The sequence below is a fragment of the Capricornis sumatraensis genome, chromosome 5, assembly GCF_032405125.1.
Source record: "Capricornis sumatraensis isolate serow.1 chromosome 5, serow.2, whole genome shotgun sequence".
NCBI lineage: Eukaryota > Metazoa > Chordata > Mammalia > Artiodactyla > Bovidae > Capricornis > Capricornis sumatraensis.
Genome location: NC_091073.1, coordinates 37206638 through 37219760, shown reverse-complemented (window position 1 = coordinate 37219760; position 13123 = coordinate 37206638). Strand labels below are relative to the sequence as shown.

The following is a 13123-nucleotide window of genomic DNA, read 5'->3' as shown; positions in this document are numbered from 1 at the left end:
GATAAATAATGAAGGAGTATTTTGCAGGTTTAATCAGGAACAAAATGAAAGAGAAAAGGAAAAACGTTGCTATAGATTTTTAAAATATTACTTTAAGAATTACAGTTTTATATCAGTAATTAAAAATCCCTGATGAGATAGATGATCTCTCAGAAAAATATATGTTAAAATTCTCACTTAAGACGAAAACTTGAGTAGAACCATAATCATTAAAGGTATTGAATCCAGTTTAAAATCTCCGTCTTTTGCCTTTCATATACATACATGCATAAACACGCCAAAACCCCCCAGGTCCAGATAATTTTCCAGACATATTTTACCAAAACTTCAAGAAAGAGATAACCCCATCTTACAGAGATTGTTTGAGAGAATTAAAAAAACATATATTATAAAGTTGTGAGTTCATTTTATGAGGCTAGTATAACCTTGACATCATAACAAGATAGCAGGTATATGAGAAAGGAAAAGTATAAGACAATTTCATCTAATACATAGATGCAGAAAGTCTAGATAAATTACTTGCTAAATGAATCAATGTGAAAACTGTCATCAGATTAAAAAAAAATTTCTGAACCTGATGGCTTGATCCCATAAGTGCAAAGATGATTTAACTTAGGAAATCCATGAATATCATTAACCACATTAGTAGATTGGAAGAAAGACATTTTGTTTTGATAGATGAGGTAAAAGTATTAATTACAGATGATTCATGACAAAAACTTTCTTAATTTAATAAAGAATATGTACCAGATACCTACAGGAAATTTTATTAAAGGGTAAAATGTTAATAGTATTACTTTAAAATAATGAAACAATATGTCTGCTAACATCATTTCTATTTAGGGTTGTACTGGTACAAGATAATAAAATTAAGGAAAAAATAAGAGTAAGAATAATAAAAATAGAAAAGTTATTAGGTTGCTAGACAAAAAGCAAAGCTGTCATTCTGTATAGAGTATGTGACTGTCTACACAGCAACTCCAGTAACAATATAATAAGATCTGCAGGCCAACAGTGTACGGGAAGGCCCCTGGGTACCTGATGACAGTTCAGGGGTAAACATGGCATTCCTGTGAACAGCAGTGAGCAGTTAGAGAACATGTAGTATTCCGTCAGTTCTAGGACGCACATTTTTCTCTTGCATTTCATCATCTCTGAAATTGAGACAAATCCTACAATCAGAGCCATCTTACAGTTGCTGTGGGTCTTCGATAGAGAAGCTGAGTTCTTGCAGGAAGGATTTGTGTTTGCTTCTGCCACTCACTTGGGGGCACTATTAACCTGAGCCCGTGTACATTATATTCTTTGGCTAGGAGTTTTTGACCACACTGGTGAATTCATATTTTTCAGACCTGTATAAGCATTGCCTTTTATGGTTCCAATTCCCAGGGGACATGTTTCTTTCCCCTCAACCTTCATCTGTTGTCAAGGTTGAGACAAGCAGGTTCTATTAAAGGAGTGTTCTATTAAACTCCTTTATTACTGTTGCATAAAATAACATGATTATAATACTTCTTGATTAATGGCATCCAAAATTGAAGAACATGATAATTTTAGAAGATATTATTAGCAATGAAAAACTATAATGATGTATAACCTGAGTGTAAGGAGGGAAAGGTGTCAAGTCCAATATTCAAAACTTGGATAAATCTTATTTTAGGTCACTGAAAGTTTAAAGGAATTGAAAGTATTTTTTAATGGAGAGATCTAGGTAATTAGATCTAAGTAATTAGATGGTGATTGCAGCCATGAAATTAAAAGACACTTACTCCTTGGAAGGAGTGAACAACCTAGAGAGCGTATTAAAAAGCAGAGACATTACTTTGTCAACAAAGGTCCATCTAGTCAAGGCTGTGGTTTTTCCAGTAGTCATGTGTGGATGTGAGAGTTGGACTATAAAGAAAGCTGAGTGCCGAAGAATTGATGCTTTTGAACTGTGGTGTTGGAGAAGGCTCTTGAGAGTCCCTTGGATTGCAAGGAGATACAACCAGTCCATCCTAAAGGAGATCAGGCCTGGGTGTTCATTGGAAGGACTGATGTTGAAGCTGAAACTCCAATCCTTTGGCCACCTGATGTGAAGAGCTGACTCATTTGAAAAGACCCTGATGCTGGGATAGATTGAGGGTGGAAGGAGAAGGGGACGACAGAGGATGAGATGGTTGGATGGCATCACCAACTCAATGGACATGGGTTTGGGTGGACTCCAGGTGTTGGTGATGGACAGGGAGGCCTGGCGTGCTGCAGTCCATGGGGTTGCAAAAAGTCAGACATGACTGAGCAAGTGAACTGAACTGAAGTAATTAGATATAGATTGTTTTGTTTTGTTTTTTAGAGAAGATAGTGATCAACTTTTTAACAAGCAAATGGGCTTACACAGTTATATTCAAAGATTCATATTCTGTGTAGAATTATTTCTTCAGAAGATGTTATTTACTGGACTCTGTCTTTGAAAGGTCCCCTAGAAAATTTGAAATTAGCTTTTCTTGAATATCAGGAGTAGACTGAAGACTACAACCTGATGGCCTAAGGTTCTAAGGAGTGGGTTGCTATTTCCTTCTCTAATCTTTGAATAAAAAATAGAAAAATATCTTTGTTAATCGGTGCTCAGGCTGATTTCTTTATACATTCTAGCATTATTCATATATTAAATTCTGGCCTTCTTATAGAGTTTGAATTCTGGTATTAAGCTAATTCAATTAAGCAGTGTTGTTTTTTTTTTTTTTTAAGTAGATACTAATAACTAACCAGGTCTTCAAAAATTATAATAAACTTTGAAAAACCAAAGTAGCCCTCACTGGATTTTTTTTTTAACATTAAGAAACTTAAAAATCAATTATCTGTTAAAAAATGAAAATTTAGAAATATTTCCTCAAAATATGGATATAATTATGTTAAACCCTCCAGAATATGACAGAAATACTTTTCTGAAGTTTATTCAATTTTAATTTTACTTTAATTTACTTTGCACGTCCTGGTAAGGAGTCAGGATTTAACTCTAAGGGCACAGGGAAGCAGTTGAGGGATTTAAACAAGGGAATGACTGTCTACTTTATATTTTAAAATCGTTTCTCTGTCTGTAATTGGTCCGGTGAATGGATGAAAGCCATCAAAAATTTGAACTGCTCAGAAGACTGTTGAAGTGGTCCAGGAGAAGGAGGATAAGTCCCTGGATTTGGGATTTAAGTTGGAAGTAGAATTATTAAGGGGCTTCCCAGGTGACTTAGTGGTAAAGAATCCGCCTGCCAATTCAGGAAATGTGAGAGACACAGATTCGATCCATGGGTCAGGAAGATCCCCTGGAGAAGGAAATGGCAGCCCATTCCAGTATTCTTGCCTGGAGAATCCCATGGACAGAGGAGCCTGGTGGGCTACAGTCCATGGGATGGCAGAAGAGTCAGACACGACTGAGGGACTAAACAACAGTGATAATAGAATTATTAAAGCTATTCTTGGACCAAATATAATTCTTCAGTTTTCCTTCTAGTTCTTACCCTTCTGTTTGCTGCTTCCACATAGACAGGAATTAAGGTCTTTACTCTGATTTTCTCTTCAAATTAGCAGGTATAGTAAGATGTCTCAAATTCTCTTAGAATTTAAAGTGAATTTAATTCAGTAGTACACAGTAGGGCTTCCCTGGTGGCTCAGATGATAAAGAATTTTCTTGGAATGCAGGAGACCTGGGTTTGATCCCTGGGTCGGGAAGATCCTGTAGCTATCCACCCCAGTATTCTTTCCTGGAGAATCCCATGGCGAGGAGCCTGGCGGGCTACAGTCCATGGGGTTGCAAGGAGTCGGACAGAACTTAGCACAGGACACAGTTTATTTACATGTAAATAAACTGGGAGTCGGACACCAATGAGTGACTAACACACACGCACGCACAGCAGAAATTTTTCCTTGCTCCCATAGGTGGCTATTTGCATCATTGATAAATGTGTTCATATTACTTAAGAAAAATAGTTTTTTCTAATTGTCAGTGTTTTGTTATGTAACTTTGACCCCTTTCAGGAAATTCTGCTTTACCATTTTGATACTAGAGTTTTTAATGAATTGATGATTTTAATATCTGATTTTGTACATGTGACATTTTTGTTGACAAGCTAATCAGAAAGCCTATGCAAAAGGAGTAGTGTTTGCTTCTCCTCCTTCCTTACCCCCTTCTTTTTTTCATTTATCTTTTCTGGCATCTAAGTGATTTTCTTTCTTGTTGCTTCTTCCTGTGCAAAAGTTTCCTCTGGCTGCTTGGGACACAGCATATCACAGTGATTTCTACGTTAGTCTCGGTAAGCAAGAACTGAAATAAAAGCAATAACAAAGTGTGAGTCATGAGCGTTAAAGTTCCTTAAATGTAATCATGTATAAGTTACGCCCAGTGGTACTTTCATATCACATCAGCTCATAAAGTGGGAGACTGTATATTCAACCATTGAAGCACATTTCTCAAAAATAATTTTCTGTTCAAGGGGTATAACTGGCTAGTTGAAGATTTACATTTTTTGGAGGGAGAAACTTTGATAATGTATTACCATTTTATCACTATAAAGTTCTGTTTAAATTTACTCTTTAGGAAGTAATCATGTAAATTTCATTGGGCCATGCCATGCTTTGGTAACTGGTTTTGGTGAGGTAGTTTTTAAATGTCATGAGGGCATGAAAGAATACATGCTCATATCTGAGCAGGGCTTGACCTCTGCTTGTACATTCTCAAATGGAACAAATCCTCCAAAAAAATTAATATAATACTGTATAATGTTTATACCATCATGTGTTTATGGATCAAAGAACTCAAACTATACCTCCTATTAGAAATAAACTCTTTCATTTCTGCAATTATGAGCTCCTCTTTTTGCAAGGCAGTGTTCTGACGGCCTGTAGGGAATTGTGTTAATTGAATAAGAACAAATTTAAGGCTCAAGTACAGTCTGTTCTCTCTGATAGTTTACCATGGTTCTGTATCTGCAAAGATCCTTCTTTTTTTTAAAATCTGATCCCCATTCACTTATCTCCATATCTCCCTTCTTAAGCAGAACAGTCTGCTATGCACCAGTCTCCTTTAATTTGAATGTCAGAAATTAGCCACTTCCCCAGGGTTTAAAAAGTGCTCAAATTATGTTAAGTGATTAGAATGAGAGGGAAATGTCTATCCGTGGTCTCCAACATTGCTTTGGTTTTTGTTTGCTTCCTTGGTTTTGCCCTCTTTTGTGTAATCTCCTATATTTGACTATCTCTTGTCTCTTTTTGCAAATAAAGAAATTGAAGTCCAGACTGTCAGACAATCACCTGAAGACATACAGCCGTTTAGAGCTTAATCCAGGGTTCTGACCTCAGGTTTCTGACTCTCATAGTAGGGTTTATCTCCAGTATACCCTGCTGATGCTCTAAACCAAAATTCTTGGCCTTTGAAGACATATGAAAAGATTCCAGTCATATAGAATTTATTTCACGGATCCAGTAAGACTAATTCAGCATTCTCAGCTGAAGAGTACTTCAATTTTAAAAATAATTTTAATAGTCAGTATTCATATGTTATCTTGCCATGTAAAAATTTAACTAACAATGTTAAAAATATGAGAAAAGCGTACTAAATATGAAGTAACTCGATGCTTTTACTTCGCATTCCTCGGGTCTTCTTTTCTGTATTACTTGGAAGTTTTAGTGTTGGACAGGCATCTCCAAACATTGAGGCATTTGCAAACGCAAGAGGAGCAGCTTATGAAGTCTTCAAGATCATTGATAACGTAAGTCTGGGCTGGCCATTTATCTATCTGTCTAAAACAGTGTATTTCTTTATCACTTTTATTCAGCTCTCCAGAAATGTAATTGAAAGTATTTATTGTAACCTAGTAGTTGCTGTAACCTTCTGAAATTTTATTCTGTTTAGAAACCAAGCATCAACAGCTATTCAAACGCTGGGCACAAACCTGACAATATTAACGGAAATCTGGAATTCAGAAATGTTCACTTCCATTACCCATCTCGAAACGAAGTTAAGGTACAATGAAATGATTACTCAACAGTTCAACAATGTACGTAGTTCTGAAATCTGTGGTTTAAGTTTATTTCTCGTTCATTCTCATAGATCTTGAAGGGCCTCAACTTGAAGGTAGGGAGTGGGCAGACGGTGGCCCTGGTTGGGAACAGCGGCTGTGGGAAGAGCAACACTGTCCAGCTGATGCAGAGGCTGTATGACCCCACGGAGGGCATGGTGAGGTGACTCTTGTTCAGCCAGATGCTGCAGCTCTGACTTACCTCAGCAAGACGCACATCACGAATCTGCGCTATGTGCATATCACAGCTCCTTTTTATTTTAGGTCAGTATCGACGGACAGGATATCAGGACCATCAACGTAAGGTATCTGCGGGAGATTATCAGGGTGGTGAGTCAGGAGCCTGTGCTGTTTGCCACCACGATAGCTGAGAACATTCGCTACGGCCATGAAGATGTCACCATGGATGAGATTCAGAAAGCTGTGAAGGAAGCCAATGCCTATGACTTTATCATGAAACTGCCTAATGTAAGTCCTTCTCCATCTGTGTTGCGCTGGAGGGTCATGGCATGCCGGCCTGACGCATAGGAAGTCAGGACAGGAACATAAACTGGAGGAACTTCCCAAGGTGGCAGATCAAGATGACTCCAGATTTTAAAGCTCTAGTAGCATCAACTAGTAGTAGACATGCTTTTTAACAATATGTACTTATTTTTTGACTACTCTGTGTCTTCATTGCTGCCAGCCGGGTTTCTCTAGTTGCGGGCAGCAGGGGCTACTCTCCAGTTGTGGGCGAGGGCTTCTCAGTGTGGTGGCTTCTCATGTTGCAGAGCTCGGGCTCTAGGCACCCAGGTGCCAGTAGTTGTAGCTCCGGGGCTCTGGAGCGCAGGCTCGGTAGCTGTGGCACATGGTATTAGTTGCTCCGTGGCATGTGGGATCTTTCTGGACCAGGGTTCAAACAGGTGTGCCCTGCATTGCAAGGGAGATTCTTAACCACTGCACCATGAGGGAAGACCTGACATCTTTTTTTTTTTAATTAGGGTTGGTTATTGCTAAGTTTGAGGCCTCCCAGGTGGTGCCAGTGGTAAAGAACTCACCTGCTAATGCAGGAGACATAAGACACAATTCCTGGGTTGGGAAGATCCCTGGAGGAGGGCATGGCAGCCCACTCCAATATTCTTGCCTGGTGAGTTCCATGGACAGAGGAGCCTGGTGGGCTTCAGTCTGTAGAGTCGCAGAGTTCAACACAACTGAAGTGACTACACACACATACACACACACAAAACTAGAGCATACTGCCTGTTAGATTTGGGTTGTTTATAGGATTACTTCCCATCTTAAAAATCTGAGCTGAGATTGCTTATTCTGTTGTTTAATCCTCCTGTGTTTTCGATGTTGTAGAAATTTGACACCCTGGTTGGAGAGAGAGGAACCCAGCTAAGCGGTGGACAGAAGCAGAGAATCGCCATCGCCCGGGCCCTGGTTCGCAACCCCAAGATCCTCCTGCTGGATGAGGCCACCTCAGCGCTGGACACGGAGAGTGAAGCGGTGGTTCAGGCGGCCCTGGATAAGGTGGGTGAACCTCAGTTCAATCCTAGCTGGTTTATAAGCATAAGAGCATTCCATTGTTAATTCTTCTTAATATTATTTTTAAAGAAATCTCTCCTAAAGTAATTCTTTAAGCTATTAAAACCATCAGGCCTCTCTGGATCTGTAGAACTTCTATTTCTCTGGTATATTTTCAGGTAGAGATGAATAAACTTTCATTGAAAGATACTTGCACATTTTTCTAAGTTAAACAATGAGAAATATAGACTCAGGTGAAAGTTGGTCTTCATTGTGCTCTTAAAAACTTAGCGTTAGAGATCACCCTGATAACTAGGTTTTGTGAGTTTTTACTGCTGTCAACACGAGGAAGGTTTACATCTAGTTCTCAGGAGGTCAGATGCCTATCAGAGACAATGGGAAATGAGAGACCTCTTATCTTGAGGAGAGTGCCAGAGAGTTGATGATGCTGGGAATGAAATGAAATGTCCTTGACCATCGAAAGAGTTTGACCTTCCTGCAGTACCTGAGTTCACGTGACTCACTCACCGGCTAGACTGAGTGTGTGCCACGCCAGTCACCGTGTGCTTGGTCTCCGGTGTCTGATGACAAGTAGGCTCGCTCTGTGAGGACACGGAACGCGGAAACCTTTTCACCCATAAGTGCTGTGAGTTGAAGTGCTCCCGGTAGAACTGAAAGATGAACTCCTTTCTGCTCCAACTATCCCCCTCTTCTAATAACAAAACAACTCTGTTTCGCTAAACATTCTGTCAGAGTGCATAACAGATTGTTGAGAAAGGAAAAAGAAAAAAGGTCCCTAATGATTTTGTGGACCAAAATAGATGGAGATGCGATTGAGTCGGCTTTTCCCTCTTCACTTTGCTTATCTGTGTTTTCTTTCTGTTCTACCATGTTACTATGTATTAAATTATTAATAAAATGAATTTAGAAAGGTTGCATTTAAGAATACCATTTTTTTTTAATGCACATTTTGAAGGGGCCATTCCACATCTCATCCTTTGAAAACATCCGAAGAATCAGTCCATTGTCTTCTCTGCTTTCTAGTTGTTTCCGCCTAATTTTTCTGATGTGCATTTTTTTTTCTTCCTAGACTTTTTCTCACTTCTCTTTTTCATACTGATCCTTATACCTCTTTTTGCTAGCTTGTTCTGAGAATTTTATTGCTAGTTCCCAGACAGAAATATGAATAAGAAAAATTATAAGCAGTGGGAAAGTTACAAAGGTTAAAGAAATCTCAGACAAGTGCTGGTTATCTGGCTTTGTTCCATATGAAAATAAAAATGAGATTGGGTGTTTAAGACATTTACTTAGCTCCTTAGTTTTTTCCATAATGCTTCTCCCTAGAAATAGGCATCATTTATTAAGCACTTACTGTGTACATCACAGTGCTACCTGTGCATTATTGTATATCACAACCACTACAGAAAGTAGCCTTGCACTGTTATCCCCATTTGATATGTGAATAAGTTGAACCTCGCACAGGTTTAAAGACTTGTATAACATCCTGGAACTCATACAGAGCAGAACTAAGGTTTGAGTTCAGATCAGTGCAACACTGAAGTCTGGGCTGTGTTGCCTCACATTTAGTGTTGGTCTTGGTCATCCAGATGTCTGTGAGAGAGCACAGGGGGACTTCCAGGGGGCCTTGCTGCTGGCTGGCTTCACGGGATAGCAGCGAGCCTGTGTCTGCTCCGATTGACTGATTCCTGGGCTGTCGAGTGTTTTACCCAGAGACTGCCTCATATGCAATGTCCAGGGCATTGGTGGTCAGGAAATATACATTGAATTACTGAATGTTTTTCATAAAATCGTTCATGTATTAAAAAACGAGATTTTCTCTCTTCAGGCCAGAGCAGGCCGGACCACCATTGTGATAGCGCATCGTCTGTCCACGGTTCGCAATGCTGACGTCATTGCTGGTCTTGATGATGGAGTCATCGTGGAGGAAGGCAGTCATGATGAGCTCATGGGGAAGAGGGGCATTTACTTCAAACTTGTCACAATGCAGGTGCAGTCTGACTCTAGCAGTTTCCTCAAGTATCCCAGGCATGAGCCAATTTTGCTGTATCTGGTGCTATAAATAAATGTTACTATTGATTATCTTGAGAAGAGGGAAAAAATTCTTGGGTGGGAAGCAGGGGGATTGAGGATCACTCCATGTTTTAGGTTTTTTTTTTCCCTCTTGAAAGGAGAGAAATGAAGAAGGATAGAGAAAGATAAAGTTAAAAAGGCTTAAAAGTGAGCTATCCACTCTAGTAGGGGCTTCGCAGGTGGCTCAGTGGTAAAGAATCTGCCTGCCAAGCAAGAGATGTGGGTTCAGTCCCTAGGTCAGGAAGATCCCCTGGAGAGGGAAATGGCAACCACTCCAGTATTCTTGCTGGGAAAATTCCATAGCCAGAGGAGCCTGGCAGGTTACAGTTCATGGGGTTGCAAAAAGAGCAGGACCCGACTGAGAGGCTAACCAGCAGCTGCAGCAGTATCCACTCTAGCAGCTGCTAGCCACGCATGGCTGTTGAGCACGTTAGTGATGGTTAATCTGAATTGAAGTGGTCATAAGTTGAAAATGCCTACCAGAGTCCAAAGACTTAGTCCAAAGAAAAATGCAAGCTATCTCAAAAAGTTTTTACACTGATTACATGTTAATCTAATATCTTAGATACATAAAAGGTTAGATAAAATATATAATTAAAGTTAACTTTGCCTATCACATTTTTTGACATGTCTACTGAAAACATTGTGTCTCACAGTATGAGTTGCACCGTTATTTGTGTGATGTCACTGGTCCAAAGCAAATCTAATTGAGCCAAAAACACTCACCCAAAGGAGGTGACTAGATAAGATACTTGGAATGGATGCCATATTGTTTCAGCATAGTTTATGGGGATCCTTATCTAATGGTTTTAATTTTCAGATATAATCACACCAAAATAATGGCAGTTCTACTTCATCCTTTCTCATGACTTAAATTAAAATGACCATTTTCCTTGATATCTGCTGTTGAGCGATTAGATTTTAATAGTTAACTCCGCCTAACCAACTTCTGCATTTTTCTTGTTTATTTTAGACAAAAGGAAATGAACTTGAATTAGAGAATACCCCTGGTGAATCCCTAAGTAAAATTGATGACTTGTACAAGTCCTCTGAAGATTCAAGATCCAGTCTAATCAGAAGAAAATCAATTCGCAGGAGTATCCGTGGATCCCAAAGCCAGGACAGAAAGGCCAGGACAGAAAGCTCAGTACAGAAGAAACTTTAGTACAAACGAGGCTGCAGACTGATGTCTTTAGCAGTGGGCTAAGGCTGGGGTAGGAGTGGGAGCAAGAAAGGGTTATCCAGAGTTCCCTGTCCTGTCCCTTCGCTTGGTCCACAGACCCAAATCTCAACGTGTTAACTCTAAGGTGGAATTTATGAATGATAATTTATAGGATAAGAACTTTAGAATTAGAGTTTATAATGTAAAGAGATAATAGTGGGTCTTCAAATACAAACATTTTTGTCCTTTCATCCTTACAAATATGCTTGTCACATTCCAGATGTCCGGTCAGACTTAAATATCTATGGACTCATCATGTATTCCTTTAAAAATGAAGGCACAATGTAACAGAATCTGTCAGCACTCTTTAAGAAAAGTTCCATAGCCATCAATTGATAAGGAAGTAGGAATAAGATATATTTGCTTAAAAACTTGTGCATACAGAAGAACTGTACGTCAGTTCAATCCATTAAGATCAGTTATTTTCCTAACAAGTTTGTTGTAATATTTTGTGTTCTCCAGGATGAAAGTGTACCTCCCGTTTCCTTTTGGAGGATTCTGAACCTGAATATAACTGAATGGCCTTATTTTGTGGTTGGTGTATTTTGCGCCATTATAAATGGAAGTCTGAAACCAGCATTGTCAGTCACACTTTCAAGGATGATAGGAGTAAGTGTTTTTGTTCATTTTGGGGACTTACCTGTGAGTCCTGACTAAAGAATGAACTGTTTGTATTTATAAATTTATATAAAAGCCACAAAAACATACATTGCACCTTCATGTAACAGCTTGAAGATGTAGAAGTTTTATTTGTGATAGGAAAACATTCAAAACTTCCTTTGTCATGGCACTTGGTTTCTACCCTAGGGCTCTGGGAATGAGATCCTGGAAAACAGTCCATGAAACTGACTAGGCGACTGTCCCCTACCTGCCATCGCTGGACTCTGAGTCAACCTGAGCAATAGTTCTGTGACTGGTGTACAGAGAGGCTTCCTCACGTGTTCATCACACCAGCTCAAGGGAGAGCTACTCTCTGATTCGTGTGCTTGTCAGGACGTGATGAGGCTGAGCACTTGGCCTCTGTGGGATGTCCGTCCCATGTATTAAGAGGAAAACAAATGGGACGGCTTGAAAAGATTCAGGTTGACAGATACTGGTCGCACCTGCTTTTCATGATGTCATTTTCAACCATAAAGTTACAATCTCACAAGTCAGATTTTGGCCCAGTGTGAAGGAAGATGGGTTTCTTTCCCTGTGAAGTGGTTGTTCTCTGCCCTGCTTTTTGAGCCCAAGGCATCCTGTTTAGCTCTTTTAACCAAGGTCTCCGAGTGTGGTTCCGGGTGAGCTGGCTCTAGTTGCCCACTGTCTAACAGGCCACCCTACAAAGAAGCCTGGCTAAAGAAGCATCCTTTCTTCAGAGAGACCTGGGCTGAATATATGAGCTCACCTCCTGGGCTCACCAAAACCACATCAGCAGATGTGTCTCCAGACACCTTGGGACAGTTGGAAATGTCCCCGTGTGAAACAACAGACTGCCATACAGTGTAGTTTCCATCACAGGAATAAGAGAGTATCTGTCCCCAATTCTGCGGTAGTGGGTTTAGTGCTGACTTGAAGCATCCATTACTTCAAGAAGGAGTATGAGCGGAGAAAGACTTGGATAGATTAATGAATGAATGACAGGCCCTGGCCCCTAGGGAAGGCACGATACCACCCCATTTAAGTCTGGCCTTAGGGAAGCCTGTAATACTATAACTCGATGTAAAATGGGTCAGACTTTGAATGATTTCTTCAGTGGTACTGAAACCCTTAAATATTTTCTTTTGCCAGATCTTCACCAGAGATGAGGATGATGAAACCAAACAACAGAAAAGTAACTTGTTTTCACTGTTGTTTCTAATCCTTGGAATTATTTATTACATTTTTCCTTCAGGTAAGTGTCTACATTTTCACCTTTTTTTTCCATTTGGAGAAATGTATCATTACCCAACTGGGGGAATTTATTAAACATCTGTGTGATGTGCTGTTTAGTAGAGTCACTCTTCTAGTCACTGGGCTCTTAGCAGTCAGTTTCCTTGACTTAAATCAAAGATGTTTTCTTCCTCTGGCTTCCTCTTACACCCCAAGGGAAGGAACCCTTGCTTCCTTCCTTCTCCCCACATTCTCCCCTGACTTGAAATGTTCATGAAGTCAGAGGGAACAGAGAGGTTTTGATCTAACACAGTGATTGGAAGTAAAAGCAGGGGTCTTAGAAATGGAATCTAGGGGAGCTGTGGACACATGTTTGGGTATATAAGTACTGCCATCCAGTTCTGAT

At 39.8% G+C, this 13123-nt stretch overlaps 1 protein-coding gene across 1 annotated transcript in view; it reads left to right on the top strand.

The window, feature by feature from the left end:
* The window catches only part of LOC138079683 (ATP-dependent translocase ABCB1-like), a 91091-nt gene that overhangs the window by 37812 nt on the left and 40156 nt on the right, over positions 1–13123 (top strand). The window contains 10 exon segments of the mRNA XM_068972389.1: positions 5594–5738; positions 5882–5992; positions 6080–6205; positions 6312–6515; positions 7389–7559; positions 9400–9561; positions 10618–10791; positions 11329–11475; positions 12637–12716; positions 12718–12739. Of these exon segments, the coding sequence (XP_068828490.1) occupies positions 5594–5738; positions 5882–5992; positions 6080–6205; positions 6312–6515; positions 7389–7559; positions 9400–9561; positions 10618–10791; positions 11329–11475; positions 12637–12716; positions 12718–12739 (1342 nt within the window).